The sequence below is a fragment of the Thamnophis elegans genome, chromosome 4, assembly GCF_009769535.1.
Source record: "Thamnophis elegans isolate rThaEle1 chromosome 4, rThaEle1.pri, whole genome shotgun sequence".
NCBI lineage: Eukaryota > Metazoa > Chordata > Lepidosauria > Squamata > Colubridae > Thamnophis > Thamnophis elegans.
Window position 1 is genome coordinate 98,960,435 of NC_045544.1, and position 24,743 is coordinate 98,985,177.

General features: G+C 34.9%; 1 protein-coding gene across 1 annotated transcript in view; it reads right to left on the bottom strand.

Moving 5' to 3' along the window:
* Positions 1 to 1,082: 1,082 nt before the first annotated feature.
* The window catches only part of ZC3H6 (zinc finger CCCH-type containing 6), a 30,856-nt gene continuing 7,195 nt past the window's right edge, over positions 1,083 to 24,743 (bottom strand). The window contains 13 exon segments of the mRNA XM_032216683.1: positions 1,083 to 3,386; positions 4,780 to 5,022; positions 6,478 to 6,947; positions 7,051 to 7,304; positions 9,406 to 9,515; positions 10,463 to 10,574; positions 11,098 to 11,214; positions 12,128 to 12,240; positions 17,912 to 18,143; positions 21,177 to 21,299; positions 21,763 to 21,867; positions 21,870 to 21,935; positions 21,937 to 21,949. Coding sequence (XP_032072574.1) covers positions 1,888 to 3,386; positions 4,780 to 5,022; positions 6,478 to 6,947; positions 7,051 to 7,304; positions 9,406 to 9,515; positions 10,463 to 10,574; positions 11,098 to 11,214; positions 12,128 to 12,240; positions 17,912 to 18,143; positions 21,177 to 21,299; positions 21,763 to 21,867; positions 21,870 to 21,935; positions 21,937 to 21,949 — 3,457 coding nt within the window. The 3' untranslated portion in view covers positions 1,083 to 1,887.

The window sequence follows — 24,743 nt, forward strand, 5'->3', positions numbered from 1 at the left end:
CTAATCAAACTTGGCTTGCTTAGTTTCTAACATTTTGATTTGGGAATGAAATTAGTATGTCAGGCTACTTTCCATGTGGTGTTTGTCATACCGGAGAACAGAATTATAAAATAATTGACTCAGAAAAATGTAAGAGAATTTATGGAAAGGCCATTCATCTGTTCGGAATGGACAGCTAGTTTCTTATGTCTCAGATGAATCTGACAAATATTTTTATAAGCCTTGATGCTGATATAACATGAATGCTAAACTAATATAAATATTAGCTTATTTTAACCTTTAATAGAGTTGTTTTAGTAAAATATATTCTTTACTTTAGAAACCCAGTAAATATAATATTGTATGCCTAAGACTCCAAGAGACAGATGTCCTGGAGAATACTTTCAACATTTCTGAAAGTCACTGTTAACTACATTGGCTGACACAATGCACCTTAGATTTTTTTTAAAATACAGATATTATAGTTATAAAAAAACCTAATCCTTTTTATTGGCTAGGTGCAGATATCGGATGGGGGAGGGGTGTCAATTGCATATTTTAAAACGAATGGGGCTTCTGTTTCTTGATCACAGCCACAATTTTGATGTTGGGGAAAAGGGTGTTAAACCTGATAGAAACATAAGAGACTTCCACAGAATTCCCATTTCCTCATAAGTTTAATGCATCTTAATGCTTAGCACTTGGATATCACCCCCACACACACACCTCCTTATACAATTTATTCAGTTTGCTTAGTGAATTTTTTCCTCCTCAATTATTTGCCCCAATTAATTGAAGCTTTTGATTTTTGCAAAATAAAAATTACCAGCTGTAATATTTTGGCCTGGAAGTTATTTGAAATGGTCTTCACCAGAGGTGGTTGACAACATAAAGGTAAAGGTTCCCCTACACATGCAGCCTTACTCCATTACATGATGCTAGGGATTCAAACTGCCAACCTTCTAAATGACAAGCTCAGCATCTTAGCCACTGAGATACCACATGCCTGGTTGGCAACATAAGAAATCAGAATTACAGCAAAAATTAATGAAATTTTCTGTTCATAAAATCAAAGATCTAAGCAAACCACATGAGGAAAGTCAGAGATTTCACTCTTTTAATTTGTTAAAAATGCCAGACACATGAATACATGTTACTGTCATTACATCAATACAAAAAAGCAATACAAATTAAGTAGCAGAATACAAAAATACATTGAATACATGAACACCACAATGTGACATAACACAATAGAGAATAGGGTATACATGAAAAAGTAAATACATTTTATAGACCTAGGTGTTTTCTATTTTAACAATAATGTTTTAGTTATGTCCTTTGCATATATACAGCATAGAATAAAATACTTTAAAAAGTTTATTCCGCTCCTCAGTATGTAATACAGTATTTTTAGGCTAAGAATATCAGTCATGAGTAAAAAAATGTTGCCCTGTGTCAAATGCTTAACAAGTTGGGCTCAAGAAGATTAGATAATTATCATCTTAAATAATGTTTCTCATAGTAATGTACATTATATTGCTTGAAACTGTACAATCATACAAAAGTGGCAAACATAAAATGCTGATTCTGAAAAGAGACATTACACATATACAAGTCTTCAAATTGAATCCCTTAATGATGATTTACAATGAAAGTGCTTCTTTTGGACCTAACATGATATACACTTTTATTTAAACGGATCAATGATTCATATCCCTGAAATGGGAAACTTATATAGAAAATACCAAATTGGCAAACACTATAGTATTACTGCATGTGGTTCTGAAAATAGCAGCCCCAAAGTATTTCTGGTTATAATTTAAAAATAAATAAAGCATAGAGGTAAACCCAGTTACAAAACTGCGGAAACTGGCATTATTCACAATGGTAAAAAATCTTAACAATTAGCTAACAAAATGGTGAAGCAGTTGGGTCAAAAGTCTTGAAAACATCTTTCAGCGATTTGTCATCCGATTCCCCATTTGGATCATTTTCTAGTGCTGGAGTGATCTGCCCAGGCTGCCTTACTTGCCTCTGATCACTGTATTGTGGTCTGATTAACCCTGATAAAGCTTGGATAGGAAGGTTGTGCACCGCTGGAGCAGAACTGGAGTGTTTAGCCTGAGATTTATTCAGATTAGCTACTTTCTCTGAATTGGTTTCCCCAAATGCTTCCACATGTTTTTCTACATGCAGGGATGCTTTTTGAGGCAACTGTTCTTCTGAGGTGGCTACTTCATTCTGACCAGTGTTTTTCAAAATACCCTTTTTCTGGTTCTCTCCATTCTCTCCAGAATTAACTGGAGAAGAATCCAATGAAGTATGATTTCTTGGATCATACAAACTAATACCACTTATTATTGAACTAGAAGTCCCTAGTTTGGAACTTGCAGATGACAACTTAGGTGCATAGGGAGGCAATATATCTGAGTCAGACTGGAAGATTGCAGCTTCCGATGACTGTGATGCACTAGTGCTGGATCTGGCCAACCTAGGATCAGTTTTTGAAGGCAAAAGTTCCTTCACCGTTCCATGATGGGAGTCTGTACTGGACAGTCTATGCAGCCTGGGATCAGTGGATTTTTGTAAGCGAGGATCTCCTAGTTTATTTGTATTACCAGGATGCAAATCTGTAGAGTGCTCCAAAGATCCACTCCTGTTTGCTAAATTTATATTATTTTTTGCTTTTGCTGCTAGTCGTGGATCAGAGGGAACCGTACTTAGGATAGAATCACTTTTGCTATTCCTTAATTGATTAAATCGCTGGTCAGCTATAAGTGGAGGAAGGGGTAAATTGATTGAAGATACTGGATCTGGTTTTGGCAAAGGTACTGGGAGTAAATCTTCAGGAGCCCATACAATATGCTTAGCAAAATTGGGTTTGCTTAGAACAATGTCCATTTTAATATGGCTGAACTGTCTAAGCTGAGATCTTGGATCTCGTAATGTTACTCCAGGAAGAGGTTCCAACGGTATGAGAAAAGCTCTGTCTCTTAACTCTCTTTCAGCATCTTCATCATCTTCATCCAATCCTTTTTGCATGATCTTGACAACAGGCTGTGGGTAATGCACATCCAGTTTTGCTCCACTAGTAGAGGAGCTTCCATGACTACTTTCATTACCCTTTAAAGTTCTTGGATCTCGTGCAAGCCTTGGGTCCAAGACTCCTGATTCTGATGATTTCCTAGCATTTGTTCTTGAAGCTGATCTGAGTCTTGGATCAACAGCCTGGTTTCCTGAACCACGTTCCTTAGCAAGTCTCGGGTCAACAGGCATAACACGCAGTTGCTGATCTGCTGACTGCTTATTTCGAAACGTTTCACTTTGTTTTTTTAAGGTCTTCAATATGGATTTAACACTACTTCCTTCTTCTTCTTCACTACTAGAGTACCAATTTACATTATCATCTAAAAGGAAAAAAGAGATCATTAAATCTGAGGAACATGCTATATATTGTCTAAAATAAGATTCTATCATTTCGTATGAATGAAAGTTGTAAAGCACTATTATGAAATTTTAAGCTTCTATTAAAATGACAAATACAGTATAAAAACAAGAAGATAAATGGTTTAGCTGTATACCTGTGTAAATTTTCATCTTGTAATCATCAAAATTCAACTCTAAAACCTTCAAAAGTTAAACATTTTAAAAAACATTGCGGCTATATAACTATTTAGATAATATCTCAATCTGGATTTTAAGCACTTTTGAAGCGCTAAAAGTATATAAGAAATCCAAAATACCCCCTGCATAACACCAAATTTAAAACTTTTTTTTTTTACATTTCATTTTATTTAGAAACAAAAATGTAATTTTTAAAACATTATTATAGATTAGCCAGCTAGGTGACCTTCGGTCAATCTCTCTTTCTCAGCCCAACCCATCTCACAGGGTTATTTTTGTGAGGGAAGTAGAAGAAGGAAGCACTGTTATGTATGTTTGGTGCCTGAAATTATTCAAAAAGATAATAAAGGCAGTACAAAAAGAGTATTACTAGGAACGTAAGATCACTAAAATCCTGTAAAATTTCAGACAATTTATTTTTGGGTGGTGTTGCATAGTTGTATTCTGAATATATCCATTTTTATTAGCCATTAGCAAGAAGGCTCATAGAAAGATACGCTAGTGTCCACAATAGAAGAGTACACAGTAAAGGTGATGGAGTTATCAGAGATGAGGAAACTGACTGTTTTAATTAAAAAGAGACTTTATCTATTTTTGTTTCTATTTGGAAACTGCTTCTGAACTTTTTGCTTGAAACTGAAATAAATGAAATTTTAAATCAATAGAATGATTTTCTTATTATAGAAATGGTTTGAAATATTATAAAATGTAAAGCAAAAGGGTAAAGTTGTGTATGTGTTTGTATATGTGTGTGTGCACATGTGTCTGTGTATGTATATTTTACTGCAATGAAAAAAGTTGGAAGTTACCACTTTTTCCTCTCTGCGCTTTTTAAAATTTAACTTGTTTTTTTCTGTATTTTTTTATCTTATAATGAAAATAAAATTTATGGAAAAAGAGAAATATAGCTCAATGTTATGCTAACATGTAAGAGGGACTCCGCCTATTTCTATGACTGTTCTATAGCAGACACGTGCATGCGTTTCATGGGAGATTCAGCCATAGAATCCTCTTTTCTTGGACTAATTGGGATCTGATTATGAAATAAATGGTGAACTTAATAAAAATTACAATGAATATAGTAAACATAAGAGGGAAGAATACAGTAGAGTATTCCGATATCTGAAAAAGAAACAACATAGTATTGTATTTGACAAATGCACAATCTGAAAATACCTTCTTCTCTACTTAGTGACCTTTGACACTGATTGCTCATCTGTTCTCCATCATCTTGATGTTTTTGACTGAGCCTTACAAAAAGGGCTTTCTGCATTGCAGGAAGAAAATCAGGTACATTCATAGCCGAATTGTGTCCTGCTGTAGTGGCACAATCTGATTCATATTCATTTCCACTGTTATGTGAATCTGAAGAATTTATGTAAGACTGGTGTTCTGTAAAGTCTCCTTGCCATGTAGCATCTGCATTAAGTATTACAAATAATTAGTGTTTATTATGAAACTTTAGAAGTTATTTAGTATCATTTAATAAACCAACTATAAAATCAAGTATAGTTGTGTGATAGTTCCTCTAAAATAGTTTGGGGCTCTTTGATAACTGCAGGAAAAATATCTAGAATTCTCTAAACAAAACTGAACTTTAAAAAAATTGGCTCTAATATAGAAAAGGCCCAGTGTTCTCAAGTATGTCTTTAAGGATTCCTAAGCCATCATTACTTCACTTTTTACCAGCTTTTCAGTTCAAAGTAGTAGCACTCAAGAAGGCACACATCCCCTTCCGAAGGACTGTGCAAGCAGGCAAATATTCTGCATGAAGAAAGCTAATGACTAACATTTTACTTGCTGAGGCAGAAATGATAGGCTCACGAACAGAAATGAATCGTTGCAATACACTCCTTTAGGAAAATATAAATGTATACATAATATGATATGAGATCTGTCTTGATGTAATGGTTAGGGCAAGGGTGTCACGCTGGTGGCCCGCGGGCCGGATGCATCACAGGCAGGCCATGCCCATCCCGGCTCCACAAAGGCAAAAAAGTCCTGATACGTCATGTGACACGATCAAGTTTGAACACCTGTGGTTTAGGGCAACAGGCTAAAAACAGGGAGACAATGCCTTATGCATTAAGCCAGCTTTAGGTCAAATAATTTTCTTAGTCCTAGGAAAAAGACAATGGCAAGCCACTTCCTAAAATCTTACCAAGAAAACTGCATGTTTTTTTCCAAGCAGTTGCTAGGAGTCAAGAATGACTTAAATACACACTCACATTCCCCTCTGTTATAAGTGAGTGTTTAATACATCCAATACATTTATCCAATATCCCACTTACGAAAATACTAGAAAGAAGTGAAACTGTTTCAATGCAGAATATATAGATTACAACACTTTTCCTTTCATAATTTTCCTATTACATAATACATGCATTTTGAAAAAACTTACATATATAGCTTTAATTAAGGATTAAGACAAGCTGTCTGCAAGCATTCACCCTAAACTGCAAACTTTTAAACTTTACTCATAGATTGCTTCCTATAATTTCAAGAGATTTAGGAAGTGTATTTAAGATACATTTATTTACATATTTCCCTACATCTAAAACTTAGCAAAAAGGGATTCCTGATTGCAGAAAAACTTGTAAGTAGACAAATATGTGGATACTCTTTCCCTACTATCACCAAACCCCCAAAACCTAAAAAACCCAGAACTCAGTGGGTAAAGATCTTGAGAAATGCCTGCAGTTCCAAAAATTCTAGAGATGAGGCTTTAATGCTTATCCTCTTAGCCATATCACACTTAACTCTCAACTTTGGATACTGAATGCCTGCAGAAAACTTGGATGACTATCAACAGATAAGATTGTTCAGTTCAGAGTGATGAACTAAAATGAAACAATTTTATAAATTAAAACTTACCATTAGTATTATTGGTTGTTTGGAAATTATGCACAGCCTGATGTGAATAGTAGTTGTCATAGAAATTAGGTGGATTCTGAAGAGTCTCATATGCAGGATTTGGCTGCCGTTCACTAGGAATGTGCTGATATGGTGGACCAGGTGGGCAGTGATTGTCTCTGGGCATGTTTGCCATATGTTCTTGAGCAACTGCACAGTTGTATGACACACCAGGTGGTGTTAAAGGTGGGCCACCCTGATTTCCATGCATAGGTCCACCAGCTTGACCTTGTGCTCCTAAGTATCCTGCAGGAACTGGCTGCAAAGGTGGACTATGTGGGACCACTGGACCAATACAGGGATGACCAGGAGAACCTGAGTGCCCTGTTGGTCCATTATGTCCTGGGCTTGATTCTGTGTTATACATGTGTGGATCATTCCCTTCAAACTCTGGTCCAGGGGGTGATGTACTATTATAGAATGCTGGTGGACTGTAAAACAAAAAGCCAGGTCAGGTATATTTGTATACAAATAGATTCAGAAAACTTGGTTCCTCATTAAAATTTCATGCATAGTTTTAATTCCTAGACTTACGTTTTCCCAATTTTATGTGCTAAATCCACAGTAGGTTTCACAACTATTTCAAAAAGAGATGGAATTTTCTTGAATTCACCAGAGGGATCCTGAAAGTTTTCTGCATCTTCCTCCATAAATGAATATGGCTCTGGTGGGGTGGGCAAAAGTCCAACCCCCGGAGGTGGCTTAGGAAGAGGAACTATGCCACGTTTCCTAAGTTCTTCCACTTCTTTTTCATCATCATTCTGAGGCTCTTCTTCAGTATTCAGTACCTAAAACCACATTAGAATATAATCAGAATATATGGACTATTGGCACCTATTCTAGATATTAATGGCAAAAGCACTTATTGAGATCTCTGATACCTGCTCTATATAGCTCAGATTAAATGAGAATACTTCAAAACTATGACAACATTAAAACATCAGTACTAATTAATTTGGAATAATTCTTCAAAATTTCTGTCTATGAACGTTTAATAAAAAATCAGGCATAAACTGGACCACAGAATAGTACTGGGCCCATTAATTAAAGTATATATGGCAAGGGACAAATTCCACCTCTGTCTATCATCCAGCTGCCTTGAAGCTAGATCTTACAGAGGGAGCACCCTGAAACAACTGCTAATCAGTTTTCCCCACTAACATGTCCCAAAACAGAAGCTACAGGACAAAACTGGCACTAAACAGACAATACATAGATTCATTTTAAAGGTCATTTCCATGCTGCCCAGTTTCTCCTGCTCCATGATTTTTCTAAAAGAGTAAGGTATAACATAGTAGAAGCTGAGTAGTGGCATTTAAAGATAATTTATATGTGGAATATTTTCAATAAAATTATTTTTAGCTACTGTCTGACCTGTACCTTTTCATGTCAAAATTATTGGGCAAGGGGGAAAGAAATGAATACATAGCTTTATGAAAACTTTTCATTCATTTCTCAAACTTGATTTTACAGACCACCATTCAAATTCTTAGCATTAAGGGAATGTTCCAAAACTTTATATAATACCACTTTATAATGATGTGGTAAGACCACACTTGGAATATTGTATCCAGTTTTGGTCACCATGATATAGAAAAGATGATAAGAATCTAGAAAAAGTGCAGAGAAAAGTAACAAAGATGATTAGGGGGCTGGAGGCTCAAACATATGAAGAACTGTTGCAGGAATTGGGCATGTCTAGTTTAATGAAAAGAAGGACTGGGGTGACATGACAGCAGTGTTCCAATATTTGAAGGCTGCTACAAGGGGTCAATCTATTCTCCAAAGCACCTGAAGGCAGGACAAAAAGCAATGGATAGAGACTAATCAAGAAGAGAACCAAACTAGAAGTAAGGAAAAATTTCCTGATAGTTAGAACAATTAATCAGTGGAAGGAGTTGCCTCCAGGAGTTGTGAATGCTCCAACACTGGAGACTTTTAAAAGAGATTGAACAACCAATTGTCTGAAATGGTATAGGGTCTCCTGCTTGTGCAGGGGGTTGTACTAGAAGTCACCCAGGGTCCCTTCCAACTCTGTCATTCTGTTCTGTTCTAACTGTGGAGGAATAGGGTATTTCATAAGAAAACAATTTCTCAAGAAGTTTCTTAATTGATTAGAATTCAACAATTACATGTATCCTTCTTTACATGGAAAGAGTGAATTCATACATCACAAATTCAAAATACCCTCTCCCCACCAAATCTGGAGGTAAAGAAAAGGAATAACCTGCTGAATACACACTACCCCTTCTTATGCCAAATTCAATTGAATATGAATATGTTTTGTTCTTCAGTCAGTAGAGACAAATAAAGAACCAGAAGCATTTTCTGGTTTGTGTTAGAGGATTACCTCTCGCACAGGGAAATATCCTGGTTCCCTTCCAATTTCACATCTGTTTGGAACAAATCCTTTATTTCACATGCATACATAAACTCACATACAACACTGTAAATTGCTTTAATGTGCTTATGTGTACATGTTACAAAAGACAAAAAATAGTTACTAAAGGATATTATATTTTTTAAGAAAGTCATAATCTATTCTCCTTCATTAGGTATCTGATGTGTAATAGAAAAATAGAGATAACACATGGAAACAGATTAGATTTCCTGAGTAGTTGTAGTCCCTTAAATATATTAATAAAAGATTAGGCCAAAATTCTTCCACTAAAATATATAAATTGATTTTTTGCTTTGTAGCAAACACTTTACAGGAAGAACAAAAATAGTTCTGTTTTTTAGTTGTTCAGGTGCATTTCACGTGCAACTGATTCTTAATCAATTTATCTAGCTTTTTTGAAAAACTGGAAGCATTTCCTATTACAAAGTTTGCTTTAGATCAAAGTTTGATTTTGAAATACAAAGTTTGGTTTAGATAGCATTACTTACCTTATCAAGCAGTTCTTTTGTCTCTTTAGTTAGAGGATCATGAGAAAACTTACATTTGTCACCGTGGTAGCATTTTGCTCCTGTATGATAGAACTTGCAAGGAAATTCATGTGATCAAATATTAAGGAAACTAATTAAGATACTAGTGAAATTCCCATAATTTTGCATTATCTGCTTAAAAAAGGTTTATTGTAACGTATGCTTGAAATAAACTCCTGAGGAATCATGAGAATTGTGGCCGCTTCCAAAATGGCAACTGCTTCCAGAACACTACTATGCAACCTCTTTATAGGAGGGTCAGATGGTACCTCAGCCACTTCTGCTAGGTAATTTATGGAAAAGATAAGTGAACTGGTATGAAGAAGGTAAGGAGAGGTGACCCAACTGTGTTGGATCGAGTGACAGGAATCAGAGCATAGAGTGCATACACTGGATGGGGGACACTCTTGGAGACCTGGGGCAGGCTATGGGTGCGTTGGGGAGGTGTTGCAGAGTAGGCCTAGGCCTTTCCAGGGCTTCCTTCCCTGCCACGGCATCCCATACCGCACTTAACAACCGCTATAAGAAAAGTACAGTTTGTGGTTCAATTAAGAAATCACATGGGCGCTTTGCTTAATGACGGACCTCTTTGGAAGCAGCCACAATTCTCATGATTCCTCAGGAATTTATTGTTAACTATATGTTACAATAAACTGTAAGTTGAAGTTTATTGTGTTCATAACAAAGTTTATGCAAATTTAAGCAGTGGTTGAAGAAATAAATAAAAGAGAAAGAGGGAAAGCAGCGCCAAAAAGTTTTTCCATAATGCTTTTATGTATGTTTCATTATTAATCATTTCTCTACTTTGTTGTATCTTTAATCTGGTGTATCTTTCTAAAAATTGTTATAAATTATTCTTTCAAAAGAGAGAAAAAAAGAATACATACCTAAAATCGTTACTTACTAACATTTAAAGCCTCTAGTCCTTAGGAACTATTCTATTACAAATGGAACATTTAAAGTGCTATAACTTCAGCTTTGATTATAATACGACTGAAATGTTTTTGTCAAAGGATATTATGCATGTAAATGCAGTTTTCTCCTTTGGAACAATAACCCTGAATGTAAAATTTACAGATTTCTTTTTTCTTTTCTATTTCTGCATCATGATCAAATTTACACTGGTCTCCCTGTAACATAAAAGAGATTATAAGTTTCAATTGTGACTTTTTACATTTCATACTGTTTTATTTTACTCCACAAAAGAAAATTAAAAGTTAATGTTACATTAAAAAGATAAAATGAATTGCAAATAGATGGTTATAAAACTAGAAAACAGATTACATTCTATCAACAGTCTCCGTATTCACATATTGATGGAACTGCTAAGTAGTAGAACATATATATTCAATACTAAATATGTAAGTTCATGTAAAATTTTAGAAAGTATGGCCAAACAAAACATATGTATCAATCTTATTATTCTAAGCAATAATTTTCTCTATTATCATTTATGCTGAATACATGAAAAGTTCCCTCAAATCTAGTAAATGCTGGATATAATTTTTATGAACATTGGGTTTTGATTACCATAACAATGAATGGATTTAGCAGAGTAAAATGATGTAATAAATAATTAAACTTTAAACAAACTAAAATAAAATCTATAAACTGCTTACTTTTTTGAGAGAAAAAGTACAATTATATATTCACCTTAATACATCGGGCTTCTAAGAAATATTTACATATTTGTTTTCCCTTGTGTTCCACAGTATGCTGGTTTATGAATGCCTGACTCATAGTTGGCCATTTCTTTACTGGCTTCATTTCCTGTTAAACAAAGGCTCCATTTTAATGTGATTATTCCTCAAAGGTTCACTCAAACACAAAACAGTTAAAGACAAGATAAAATACCTATTTCATGGTTAAACTAATCATTTATTATTTATTAAATTTATTTGCAACCCATCTCATTTCAGACAACTCAGGGCAGTTTATAGAATTAAAAGCATTGAAGTCATAAAAGATAAATATTTCTAAAACAATAAAAATGAAAATTACAATGAAAAATAGAACTATAGTTAAAAGATGGGGAGGGAGGGAATAGGATGTGCAGAGGGGAGATAGGATTGCTTCTTAATTCATCAACCACCTCCAGTGTGACGCTCCCCTATTGGAGCCCTACAGTCATCTGGTGAAGTCATGTCTTCAGATCCTTATGGAAAGGTCAGAAAGTTGGTAGTTGATCTCATCTCAGAGGGGTAAGATGTTCCAATTTCCATGCATACATACAGATACAGATATATGAACATATATCTTATCATAAAAGATACCAATGTTGGGTACAGCTATAGAGAAGGATTCCATCTTTATAAACAAGCAAATAATAAAAAGCTATCTTGAAAATCAAAATCCAATAAAACTGATTTTTTTAAATTGTTTTGTCTTAAGTAGCAGGGATATAAAAGTGACAAGTCAACCAATGGCTGCTGTATACCCCAAATTTTCTGCTATTAAGCTCACCAGGATTATATTTGCATTAGTCTGATTTTGCAAATGCAGCCATCACTGACTATTAACATTTATCTTAGTTATGTTACTTTTACTTTCATAATACAGTTATCTTAGTTCTAAGACCATTAAAAGAAAATAAAGCATTTTACAATGCACAGCATTTACACTGCAGTTTTGAATTAAGCTGATAAAGCCACTATTTTTAATGCACTAAACCATTTCCACTTACTTCCTCAGATCCTTTATTTACCCCTCTTCCTCTTCCACGATCTTTACGTTTCAGTTTCTTTTGCATGCTGCGCCCTCGGCCAATACCATAACTATTGCTTGTTTGTGTAGCACCTAAAAGATTACACATTTCTGGATGAATATAATGATTTATTACTTATTATGGTGCAGAAGAAAAATTATAATACTACCACTTATATTTTTCTATTACTGATTATTCATTAAACTTATATAGTGCCAACTTTAAAGGTTTCTTGGCAGTTTACAGATAAAGCAAATTTAAACACAAATAGTGTCCATTGATAAAGTTGACCATTAACTTAATTGTTAAGTCTGTTCAAGAAGATGACTTAAGGACTTCTTGAAAATTAATAAGGAAGTTGTATCCTTCAATCATGTAAGAGACTGAATTTCAAAGAACTAAAGCAGCAACATAAAAGGCTTGACCCTAAATGCCAGCATATAGATTGCAGCAACAGTAGGCAAGCAAGTATTTTCTAGTATTTCTAAGTATTAACTAGCTGTGGAACTTCCTGTAGAAATTTTTTTTTTCTCAAGTAGCCTTGGCGTAATCCAAGTAGGCTCTTCTTTTTTGGCCTGGAACAAATTGGCAACCAAAACGGTAATCGTTTTGTGTTGTTCTTGAGACCAACCTGACTTCTAATTTCTGTACCAAATACAGATAACCCTCATTTACAACCACAATTAAGCCCCAATTGTATGTTGGCTAAGTGAGATATTTGTTAAGTGAGGTTTTGCCCCATTTTATGACTTTTCTCGCCACATGTGTTAAGTGAATCACTGCAGTTGTTGATTAATAACATGGTTAAATGAATCTGGTTTCCTGGTTGACTTGCCTGTCAGGTTGTAAAAGGCGATCACACGGCAACTACATAAATGTGAGTCAGTTGTCCAGCATTCCAAATGTACAATCATATGACCATGTGGATGCTGCGACTGTCATAAGTGTGAAAAATTGTCATGTCACTTTTTTCAGTGCTATTGTAACTTTGAACGGTCACTAAATGAACTGTTGTAAGATGAGAACTACCTGTAAAATGTCCAGAGTAGACAAAAGGGAACCCCACATATAGTGCATTAGGTCTGGAAACTACCACCACATGCACCAGTTTTAAGTTATTCTGTGAAGGATTTTTAAAAATTTTCTAAGATTATCTAGTAACAAATTGTTATTTGTTGTTTCTGATTTTGATATATTTAAAAAAAATTGTGTAACATGCAAATTTTGCATTATACTCAGTTTTTATTTTGATAAAGCCTTCAGTACAACACTCCTTCAACATAGCTTTCCAAAGTGAAACATCACCCTGCTTGTCATTTATTTATTTAAGAAAATATATATAGCTCCCCAAATCAGTCTCAATGACTTTGTGCTTTGTGTGGCTTAAAAAGATACAAATCCAATATAAAAACAATAAAAAGTACTCCTCCCTCCTGGCAACAACAATCAATCCATCAAATAAACCACTTGATGGGCTCCATCCCATTCTGGGGTCCCCAGGCCCATTGGCAAATCCAGGTTTTGTAAAAAAACATCCCAATGGGAACTGGCCAGGTTATTTGAGGCAGCTATTTTACTGGCCTTCTAAATATTTCTGATGAGGCAAATTGGTGAGCCTCAAAATTTCAATTGGAGGTATCAAGACTGAGCACATCACTTTTCCATACTGAAGCATCATTTCATTTGAATGACTGGAGTCAAGGTAGCTGTACAAAGTATTGTTTTGCAAAGCCATGTGTGTGGACCAGGCAGCCACTAAGAAAATTGTCAAAATTTAGTTTATAAAACAATGTAATTAATTTTGGCAAGTTTAGAACCTATTTGCAAAATATTACATATAATTTGTATATAGGAAAAGTATTTTTAAAGTTATTCCATACAAATATTATGTCCCCAGATCTGGATGCATCATATATACTATCTATTATATAGATTCCTTTCAGTGAGGATTCAGGTATAGGGACTGAAACAGCATTGGTCATGCTTTTGGATGACCTCTAGTAGAAGTAGGATGGGGACAGTCCACATATGGCTCTACTTGACGTCTTGGTGGCCTCTGATACCACTGACTACAGTATCCTTCTGGATCAGCTCCATAGGGTGGAAGTGGATGGCACTGTATTGTGCTGGATCTCTTTCATCCTCCCCAGCTGTTATTTGGGAGTGAGAGATCCCACCCTTGACTCCTTCTATGTAAGATTCCATATATTCAGTAATCTCTCCACTCCAGTTTAGTTCTAGATAAAACTACTGGGTAAGAATATCCATTGCCATGGGATGAGGTATCATCAATACAATATACTGATGATACCCAGGTATACATCTTTATCCAATGCGAATTGAGTCCTGTAATTGATTCCTGTCTCATTGCCTGGAGGCTGTAGGGGAAACAGATGGAGAACAATAGGCTTCAGATGAACCCTAGCAAGGCTGAGTGGCTTGAGGTTTCAAAGTCTCCTGAATCTGAGAAAGTACCATTTTGGTGTTGGATGGGATTACATGGTGCCAAACAGACCTTGTGTACAATCTGGGGGTTCTCCTGAACTCATGACTCCTGCTTGGTAGCAGCTGTAGCTAGGAAAGCCTTTGCACAACTCTGTGTTGTGCACCAATTGTGCCTTTTCCTGAATTGGGAGGTTCTACTCTCAATTACTCATACCCTGGTCTCCTCCTGAATTACTGAAATGAGCTCTAAGTCGGGTTACAGTTGGGAAGTATCTGCAAGCTTCAACTTCTGCAAAATATAGTAGTGAGATCAAATGTGTGCTGCTAGAACTTGAGTATCTTACATCTCTTATTTCGTGATTGCTAGATTGCTTCTAAATTCAACTCAAAATGCTATTTTTTAACCTTTGAGGTCCTATGTGGTATGGGGCTGGATTATCTGTGGGACAACCTCTCCTGGTTACATCTACCTATCCAGTCAAGTCTGGCAGGAAGAGCAAGATCACATCTGCTAAGGAATTCCATCTGACATGGATCCAAAAAGTGAGCCTTCTCTGCTATAACAGCTGCTCTTTGATGAGATTGCCTAGACCAGCGGTGTCAAACTTGTGTTGTCACGGTAGCGTCACATGATGTACTGACGTACTTTTCCTCCTTAGCTAAACCAGACGGGGCCAGCATGTGATGCATCGGGGCCCCAGGCCACAAGTTTGACACCCCTGGTCTAGACCTACTGACTTTCCGGAAATCTCTTAAAACATGGTTTTGTCAGCAAGTTTGGAGATCCAATGTAAATAGAAGTATATTATAACTATATGGACCTTGAATGCACTCTCCCATTCACTCTGCAGTGAATATATTCATATTTTTAATTTTAAAAGTTTATAAAGCTGTGTTTTTACCGTATTTTTCGGAGTATAAGACGCACCAAGGTTTTGAAGAGGCAATTTTTTTAAAAAAGTAGGTAGGTAGATAGAGGGATAGAGAAGAGAGAGAAATATAGTAGGTAGGTAGGGAGTGAGAGAGAGTAGGTAGGTAGATAGAGGGATGGAGAGAGAGAAATACAGTAGGGAGGGAGGGAGATAGAGTAGATAGGTAGGTAGGGAGATGTTTTCAGGTATATTTATCCATGTGCTGGAGAAGGAAATCAACCTGCAGCACCTAAGACTTGTTTCTGGTGGCACAGCACTTGATCAATCTAATTCTCATCAATCACTCTAACTAAAGAGCTTTCCGAAAGGAAAAAAAAAACTTTCTGCACTCTGCAAACCTCCCAAAAACGCCCCCCTTTTTAAAAAAAATAAAAGGCATGAATAGTTTGGGGGGGGGGCTTGCAGTGTGCTCCTGAAGAGGTGGGAGGGCAAAAATGAGCAAAAAACGGCCCATTTTTCACAAAAATGGGCCCGTTTTTGTAAAAAAAATTGCATGCATAGCCTTATGGAGGCTTATAGAGTGTTGCTGGGGGCTGGGGAAACAGCCCATTTTTTGCTCATTTTTGCCCTCCCCAGCCCCCAGGAGCTCTCTGAAAGCCTTCGTAAGGATATGTGCGGCCATTTTTGTGAAGGGGTGGGGCTTTGGGAGGCAAAAAATGCTGTATTCGATGTATAAGACACCAGATTTTCAGCCTCTTTTTTGAGGAAAAAAGTTGCATCTTATACTCTGAAAAATACAGTAATTGTTTTGTTTCAACTGTATGCCATCCAGAGACCTATCCATTAAGTGCATGGCTATATCAATTATATAGATAGATCTCCTGCTATGTGGCCATGTTAAGCTTATTTCCAAAATAATTGCATACTTTGATTACATTACTTCTGGCCTATTGCAATGTGCTTCATATAAAGCTGCCTCTGACATTATTTTGAAATGGGCTAGGAGGCTGCCGTTCATTTACTATCAATACTGCATAAATGGAGTGTAAAACTCTCTTGCTAAAATAGGTACATGGGCTTATAATTTGTTTCTGAATTTAATCAAAAGTGCTGACATTACTGACCTTTAAATATTTGAAAGATTTATGGGCGAATATTATGGATTGCTTCTGTATGAATCCTACATGTTGAAATAATTTTCAGAATCATTCTTTGTACATCTCAAAACTCCACAATCTGTATGACTGGAATAAGAACATCTTTTTGATAAATTTATCTAGGCTTCATTTAAATAAATTTATTTAACTTATCAAAATATAAGATATAAACCAAAGGGACTACAATCACGCTCATGTATAATCTTGGTTTATTTAATATTTAAATATTTATTGCTATTTTGGTAATTCTGGTTTGTGATTTTTATGTATTTTTATTGCAAGCTACAGGGGACCCTACAGGATAAATATGCTCTAAATAAACAAATTAAATGTTATTACTAAGCCTTGAAGCTGTTTTTGTTACCAGCTATATAATTAAATGCAATCACTACCATCTAGGAAAAAAAGTGCTTTCTGAAAATTTTCCATTCCCAATTTTACTGTTCTGGCAACTTAAATTTGGAATAAACAGTAAAGTAAGTATTCAAACTGTTTTTGAAACAGGAAAAGTTAATTGTGCTTTTAATGTGCTGCTTCAGAGTATTAGCTGAGGAGCAGTTTGGAATCTTTTGCACAAGACTATTTAACGATTAGACATACGATTGAAGTTACAAAATCAATTCATTTACTCCCCAAAGTTTTAGGCTTTTCAGATCCATGATACATGTTAATTTACAGGGCAAAACATTTCTGTAGAATGTCCTAAACACATGACAGAATTCAATAACTGTATGGGAAAGGGACTTTTCAGCAATAATAAAGATAAAGGAATTTCTCTGCTTTTCACCTGATCTTCAATTAAGCAGAGTTCTGAGAAAAAGCATACATCTCTCATTGAAAGCATAAAAGGATATGTATCGTCAATAATAATGCTAGCCATTCTCAAGTAACATGCTTACTTACAAAAATTACATTCAGGTAAAAACATTATACATATAATTCCTTTTTTATTCATATGTAATTGTCCTACTGGAATAATATAACTATGTTGTCTATGTTCTCTTATGTTAAATTTCTGATGATTTATATCTGAACGAACCCTTTTTGGACATAGGAAAGCAGTTTAGACTGGAAGACAAAAGCCATAAGGCTAATGAACCTATAAAAATATAATTAAACTCACTGGAAATATAATGGTGGTATGATTAATGGTGAGATGATTATTGACCATTTTTATTGCCACTAATGGATTAATAGTGAAGTTTCTGTAATAATAAATGGACTCTGTATTCCATTCTGCATAGATAGGTACAAACCCAGATTTAATTGTTCTTTGATTACTGCCTTACCTTTGTGAATCCCTTTCATCCCTTGCTTTTTCCCTGATTCTTTTGAAATCGGAACTTCTAACTCATTAGTTTCTTTAGCTTGTCTATATTGCTTTAACTGGTCAGCAAAATCATCTTTTTCATCTTCATTGTAGCCAAAATCATCACTGTAATTATCATAATCTTTGCTTTTTGATTTTTTATTATGCTGTATCTTCTGTGAAGGGTTATATTTTCCTGAAATATGCCCTTGCTGGATAAAACATAAAGATAATTAGAAGCATATGAGAATACTAATTAAGAATAAATCTCTAGTATATTAATGTAACAAGATATCAAGATTCTACATGAGAGTTATATATATATAAGCATTTACTCTTCTAAAGTTTTCTAAAATATACTATCGGCATATTATTCTTACAAATTTTCAAAAAGGGGGGGGGACTGTTTCGTAGTGATTACCCCCAGACAAATTGACAGTTACTGAGGGTAAGATGTCGGCCTCTTTAATTAGAGTATATAGTAGGTTGAAAGATTCTAAAATGAAATAATTGGATTATTCCATGTCTTTTTCAAAATCCAATGCTTTCCTCCACATTGTATATATAATTCTGTAATGTGGGTTTATAAAGCCAATATATTTTCAAGCAAAGCACAGATTCTTTCTCCATGGGAAGCTAATGTATACTGTATATGTAAGCTATAAGATAGATATAGAAAGTTTTAAAAGTAGTTAAGAGCTCCTCTGAAACACAGATTTTTAATAGATTGAATCAATATTTTGTTTGAGGTCCAAGTACATGACAGTATTGAATATTCATTTGATTGCATCATTTTGTTGCAATAAATTAACCCTGCATGGATACAAACACCTCTGGTACAAGCAGTTTCCCTTACATCCTCTTTTCACTCATTCTGGTGGGAGATAAAGATATACATACAAAACCTGTACCTCTTATTCTAGAGGCACTGTACTTTCATATCTTTTGTTTGTCCAATGTTCATTTCCTGTTTATACAGGACAATAGCCAATTTGATGAACTCCAGAAAGAAGAAAAAGATCAGTATTATATTAAACTGCCTGGAAAATTTCCATTCTGGATTCCCTTTTTATTTATTTTTTAAAAATGTTGACATTAATTCCAATATATTAGGTTTGTGTGATTGCTGAAAATGTTAAGTAGAAATGATTTGATTTAAATTATTTTTCTGAAGTGAAACATTTATAATACTGTGTTGTTAGTTGATCAACCTTCTCACTATCCATTTTGGATTGTTCCCCCATTGGGCCCCCAAGCTAGCTGGCACAAGAGCAGTAGGATTGGGGCTGATCTGACACCAGGGGGAGAGGGGGGAAATGTTCCAGAGGGCAAATGCACTGGCAGAAAAGGTCCTTCTTCTGAACTTTGCCCGCTGAATAAGGGGCCTGACAGGGTCTGCAGCATGCCTCCTCTGCTGGCATGGGTGAGGCGGGCCAATCTCAGTTGAATGAAGTGGCGCCCCAAATACCCCTGGACCCATACCATGAAGGAGCCGAGGTGGCTCAGTGGTTAGAGTGCAGTACTGCAGCCACTTCAGCTGACTGCTAAAGCTGCAGTTCGGACGGTTCAAATCTCACCGGCTCAAGGTTGACTCAGCCTTCCATCCTTCCGAGGTGGTAAAATGAGGACCCAGACTGTGGGGGCAATATGCTGACTCTGTAAACCGCTTAGAGAGGGCTGAAAGACCCTATGAAGCAGGTATATAAGTCTAACTGCTATTGCTATTGAAGGACTGTAAAGGTGATTACCAACACCTTGAATTGCACTTGGAAGCAAACTGTCAGCAGTGGTGTTCTATGGGCCATTCTGCGGCCCCAAGAACTGCCTGCACCATTGCCACTCTGCAGCAGCTGTAGCTTCCAAATACTCTTCAAGTGTAGCTCATGTAGAGTGTATTACAATAGTCCAACTGTGAGACTTTCTTATAAACTGAGGAACATAAGAAGCTTTGAAATATCTGTTTCCGTAAGAGATATTTATTGGATTTGCTTGTCTTTATCTCATACTGGCAATATCATACATGTGTACATGCAGCTGTAACAGAATTCATTGGAAACTTATTTAATCAACATGTATCTGCAGCTTTCACTATACGCGATTACAAAAATAATATGGTAGAGATATCAGATTATCAGAAATCTATAAATAATATCCATTTTCTTTCAAAACACATGAATTAAATGAAGGTTGTTATACAAACTGGGAAAAGGGCTGAAAATAAAATTGTTTCATTTTGACCGGAGATTTACTCACCTGAAAAAGGCTTGGAAATTTTAGTCACTCCAAAAAGGCGACATCCTTTTATAGTCCTTATACAGGTAGCCCTTGACTTACAACCGTTCATTTAACAATAGTTTAAGGTTATGACAGCCTTGGAAAAAGTGACTTATGACTCGTACTTACACTTATGACAGTTGCATTCCTGCGGTCACATGATTGCAATTGATAGTTTGGCAACTGGCCCATATTTATTTCCAGTAGTGCAGTGTCCTGTTGATCATGTGATCACAATTTCGACCTGTTTTACTAATTTCTGCAAAAAAAAAAAAAAAGGGAAAACACACCCCACTGGGGAAGTTGGATTTTGGTTAATGACCATAGATTTGCTTAACAACTGCAGTGATTTATTTAAAGACTGCTGTTAAAATTATCATAAATTTGGATCTGACTTAATTATGATGGCAAGGACTACTTGACAGAATTTCGGTCCAATTGTGGTTGTAAGTCAACGACTACCAGGGTTATATTTACAGTACCCTGTTCCCCAAAATAAGACCCCTCTGGATAATAAGCCCAATTGTGCTTTTGAGCACATGCCCTAACATAAGCCCTCCCCGAAATAAGCCCCTCCCCAAAATACTGCAACACATTAGCAGCCGTGAGGTAACCACACTCGCTGCCACCTGCACCTCAAAAATAATAAGACCCTCCCCTAAAATAAGGCCAAGTGATTATTTGGGGGGGATGTCAAAAGAAAATAAGACCCTGTCTTATTTTTGGGGAAATACGGTACTTATCCCTTACCTCCACATTGTGAAGAGTAGCAAACATGGAATAAGAATTATTTGTTTAGGGAATAAATAAACTATATTTACATATTTTGAAAATAATACAGTGCACTTATAGTCTAAACTAATCCAATATAATTAATTTAAAAAATAGTTCACATCTTTGAGAAAAATAATCAAGCAACTATTTAAACAGCATGGAAAAACAAACAAAATGAAGTTTTTTAAAAGCTGTACCTGAAGGAATGAAGACTCATAATCTCTATAGAAACCAGCTCCTTTCTTATGAGATCTTTCTGTACGTTCAACATCAGAGTCAATGCTATAGTCAGAACTATCATCACTAGAAGGTGAATTATGCTGAAAAGGAATAACATTTATACAATGATTGCTGTAGTATTGTGTGTGTGTATGTGTGTATGTGTGTGTGTGTGTGTGTGTGTGTGTATGTGTGTGTGTGTGTGTGAGAGAGAGATATTTCACACATATCTATCTGTATGATTGAAATTACTACAAGTGCAAGCTAGGGTTATACAAGACAAATTGGCACAAAGATCAGTTATCACCAATTAAGGTTGTGAATATAGTCTTATGAAGTATGGAAACTTAATGGAGCCTTGCCAGTAACAATTTCAGTTCACATGGGGAGTAAGAATGTTAGAATCAGCATGTGATTATGGTGTCAGTGGACTGTTTTAAGGAGTTAATATCAGTGACCTAATTAAAGCAGAGGTATTTCAGTATAGTTTTACATTTTGTTTAAATGGGAAATAATTATTAGTTAGAAATAAACTGCATAGCATGCTAAAGAGCAACTTCATACCTTGTGGTTTATCTCGCCTTCTCCTTTTGATTTTTTCTTCTCTTTTTCCTTTTTGCGCTTCTTTCGTGATTTCCATAGAGATTTTTCATTCTTAGGTTTATCTTCAAACTTTTGTGCCCTTTTTCTTCCTTATCTTCCTCAAGTCCAGCATCATCTATTTCACCATCTTCAAGTTTCACCATCCTCTCTGCTTAAGAAAGATTCAAATTATATAAAATAAGAATTTGGAGATTGCAGGAAACAATGCAAAATTGTTTTACTTCATGTGTCTATAGTCAAATAGTGACATGCATTTAAATATGTTCACCCTAAATTAGCAGTATATTTATTTATATTTCATATTTCTAATATTTCATGTTTATTGTATTTCTTTATTCAGACCATGCAATTCAATTTTCTTAGTATTATCTTAATAAATATAACTAATTCTCAAAATACTTCAGAACTATATCATTCCTAATTACCAATATACAAATATATTAATACAGGTAGTCCTCAACTTACAATCACCAATAGGGACCAGACTTTCTGGTTATATGTTTTTACAGTCATAAGTCAAGACAGCAATGTGACTAGACCTGATTTGTTTCAATGGCAGCTATTAAGCAAATCACTATGGTCATTTAATGAATACCACAGTCATAAATGCAAATCCATTCTTCCAAATTGAGTAGTTTTTTCAGGAAACCTGGCAAAAAATGACAAAATTACAGTCATGTTACCATGGGATGCCCCAACTGATGTTAAAGGCAAGCTGGTTGTTAAATGCCTGACATGCAGTTATGTGACAACAAGGATATATGTTTGTATGTGGGATGACATTTTTGATAGCCAGAAGTGCTTTATAGGCTGTTAAGCATTGGTCTGGGTGAATCGTAATTTTTTGTTTGTAAGCAACTGGTCATAAGTTGAGGACTACTTATAGAAGCAGAAAGTAGCAACACATATAGACTAAAATCCAACATTACAATTATTTAGATCTTTCTCAGTGGCACAATCACTACAATATCTGCTAGAAGATTAAGACATTCTGATTTAAAATTTGAAAGAAATATTTTTTGAGACAGTAAAGTGCATGAAACAAGCTGTGATACTATATGTGTGGAGACTGGTTTCTATCTGGTCTCTAAGCCCTACATCAAAAATTGCTGTTGTGGGGCAAAATACACTTTGTACTGAAGTTACAATTGTATACCAGATAAAAATAATATTGCTAAAAATAATGGACTAAATGAATTATCCATTTATTTTATAATATATAATTACAATATATGTATAAATACACAAAATTATGCAATATTATATTAGTAAACATATTAGTTTACCCAATTAAATAAGCCAAATAGTATTTTTAATGTTGCTATGTTTGTTTCCTTTGTTTGAAGGTTACTGTTACATGCATTATAGTTATGTATTATTGTATTTATTTACTTTTGCTGAACTCAAGACAGCATATACACTAATGCTCCACTTCAGATTTTCCACAGAATATCTTGTGAGATGGACTAAGAGCTTGACTGATCCAATTCAATCAGTTGGCTTTCATGTTTAAGAGGAAAGACTAAAAGACTATCTTCTGGCTTTCTCACCAAGCACCTTAGCTGTATACCAAACTGATTCAAACAAATAATTGTTGGTATTAACTTGAAATTTATTCATGGCTGTTTATAATTTATGCTTTTCAAATTAGGGAACATTTTTGGCAGTTTTCTATGGTACAACATAAAGTACAAGGCTAATGCAGATTTTAAAGATTCATATCAGAAGTGCTATGCTGAAAATATGGAACAAATGTAAACCCTGACTGTGTCTGAAAATGCCTTTACCTCAGCATAGGAAACATACAGGAAAGAAAGAATACATAAAGAAAACTGGTTAATACTGAGAGTTGATAGAATGCAAACACGAATACATAAGATAAAATCAAGAGCGCAATTGGCTGCTGAAGAATTTTTCATTTTTTTATATATACAGTTAAAAAAGATTTAAAGCAGATAATAGGACATTTGGCACATAGCAGAACAAAAATTCAACTATGTACAAATGATAAACATGTAACTGAATAAATATATAATGTTCATTGAAATTGAAAGCAGAACAAGTGGAAGATTGTAAAAATAAATTGGTTGTAAGAACTTTGGACACAATATACTGATGGAACAGTGGGAAAATGTGGTTTATGGGATTAAAATTTACATTGTTATACCTTAAAAAGAGATTTTTAAATAAAATATCACTGATATATGACTCTAGAAAAATTGTCTAGAAATATATAAAATATTTCAAATTTGTGTTGGAAATGTGGACAAAATGAGGAGTAATTTTATCATGCCTATGGACTTGTAAAAAAAATCAGACATTTTGGGGTTCAAGTACATATAAGCAAACAAATAATTTTAATAATCAACATTCAACTGAAATTAGAAATTTGTTTGCCAAGGTTAATGGACAGTTAATAAAAAAAGAACCATAGAAGATTATTTTTATGTATGATTCTTGCTGTAATATTTTTTTATATGCACAAAAATGGAAAGAATCTGAAATACCCACAACGGAGAAAAGATTGGGAAAGATGATAGAACTAGCAAAAATGGTGTCTAGAAAACCCTTATGGCCTTTTGGCTGAAAAAAAAAGAAAAAAGAAAAATGACCTTGTGATTTATGAGTCTGGCTATTAGAAAAGAAAGCTTGCAGAAATTTACATGATGTAAATTTGGAAAAAGGAGAGTAAAATACAAATGAATTTATAATTGCTAACAAAAAGATTGGAAGTTGCTTATTTATAATAGATTCTTTCTTTTTTTCTATTTCCTCTATTTTCTTATCCACTAGTCTTGGTTTCTTAGATTTTTCTATTATTCGAATTGTTTTTATCTTGTTAAAAGTTCTTCAATTAAAAATGCATAAAACAATTCAGAATAGATTCTAAAATAGATAAAATAGCAACAGCAGCCACTATTGTTTTGTTTTTTGAGAATGCC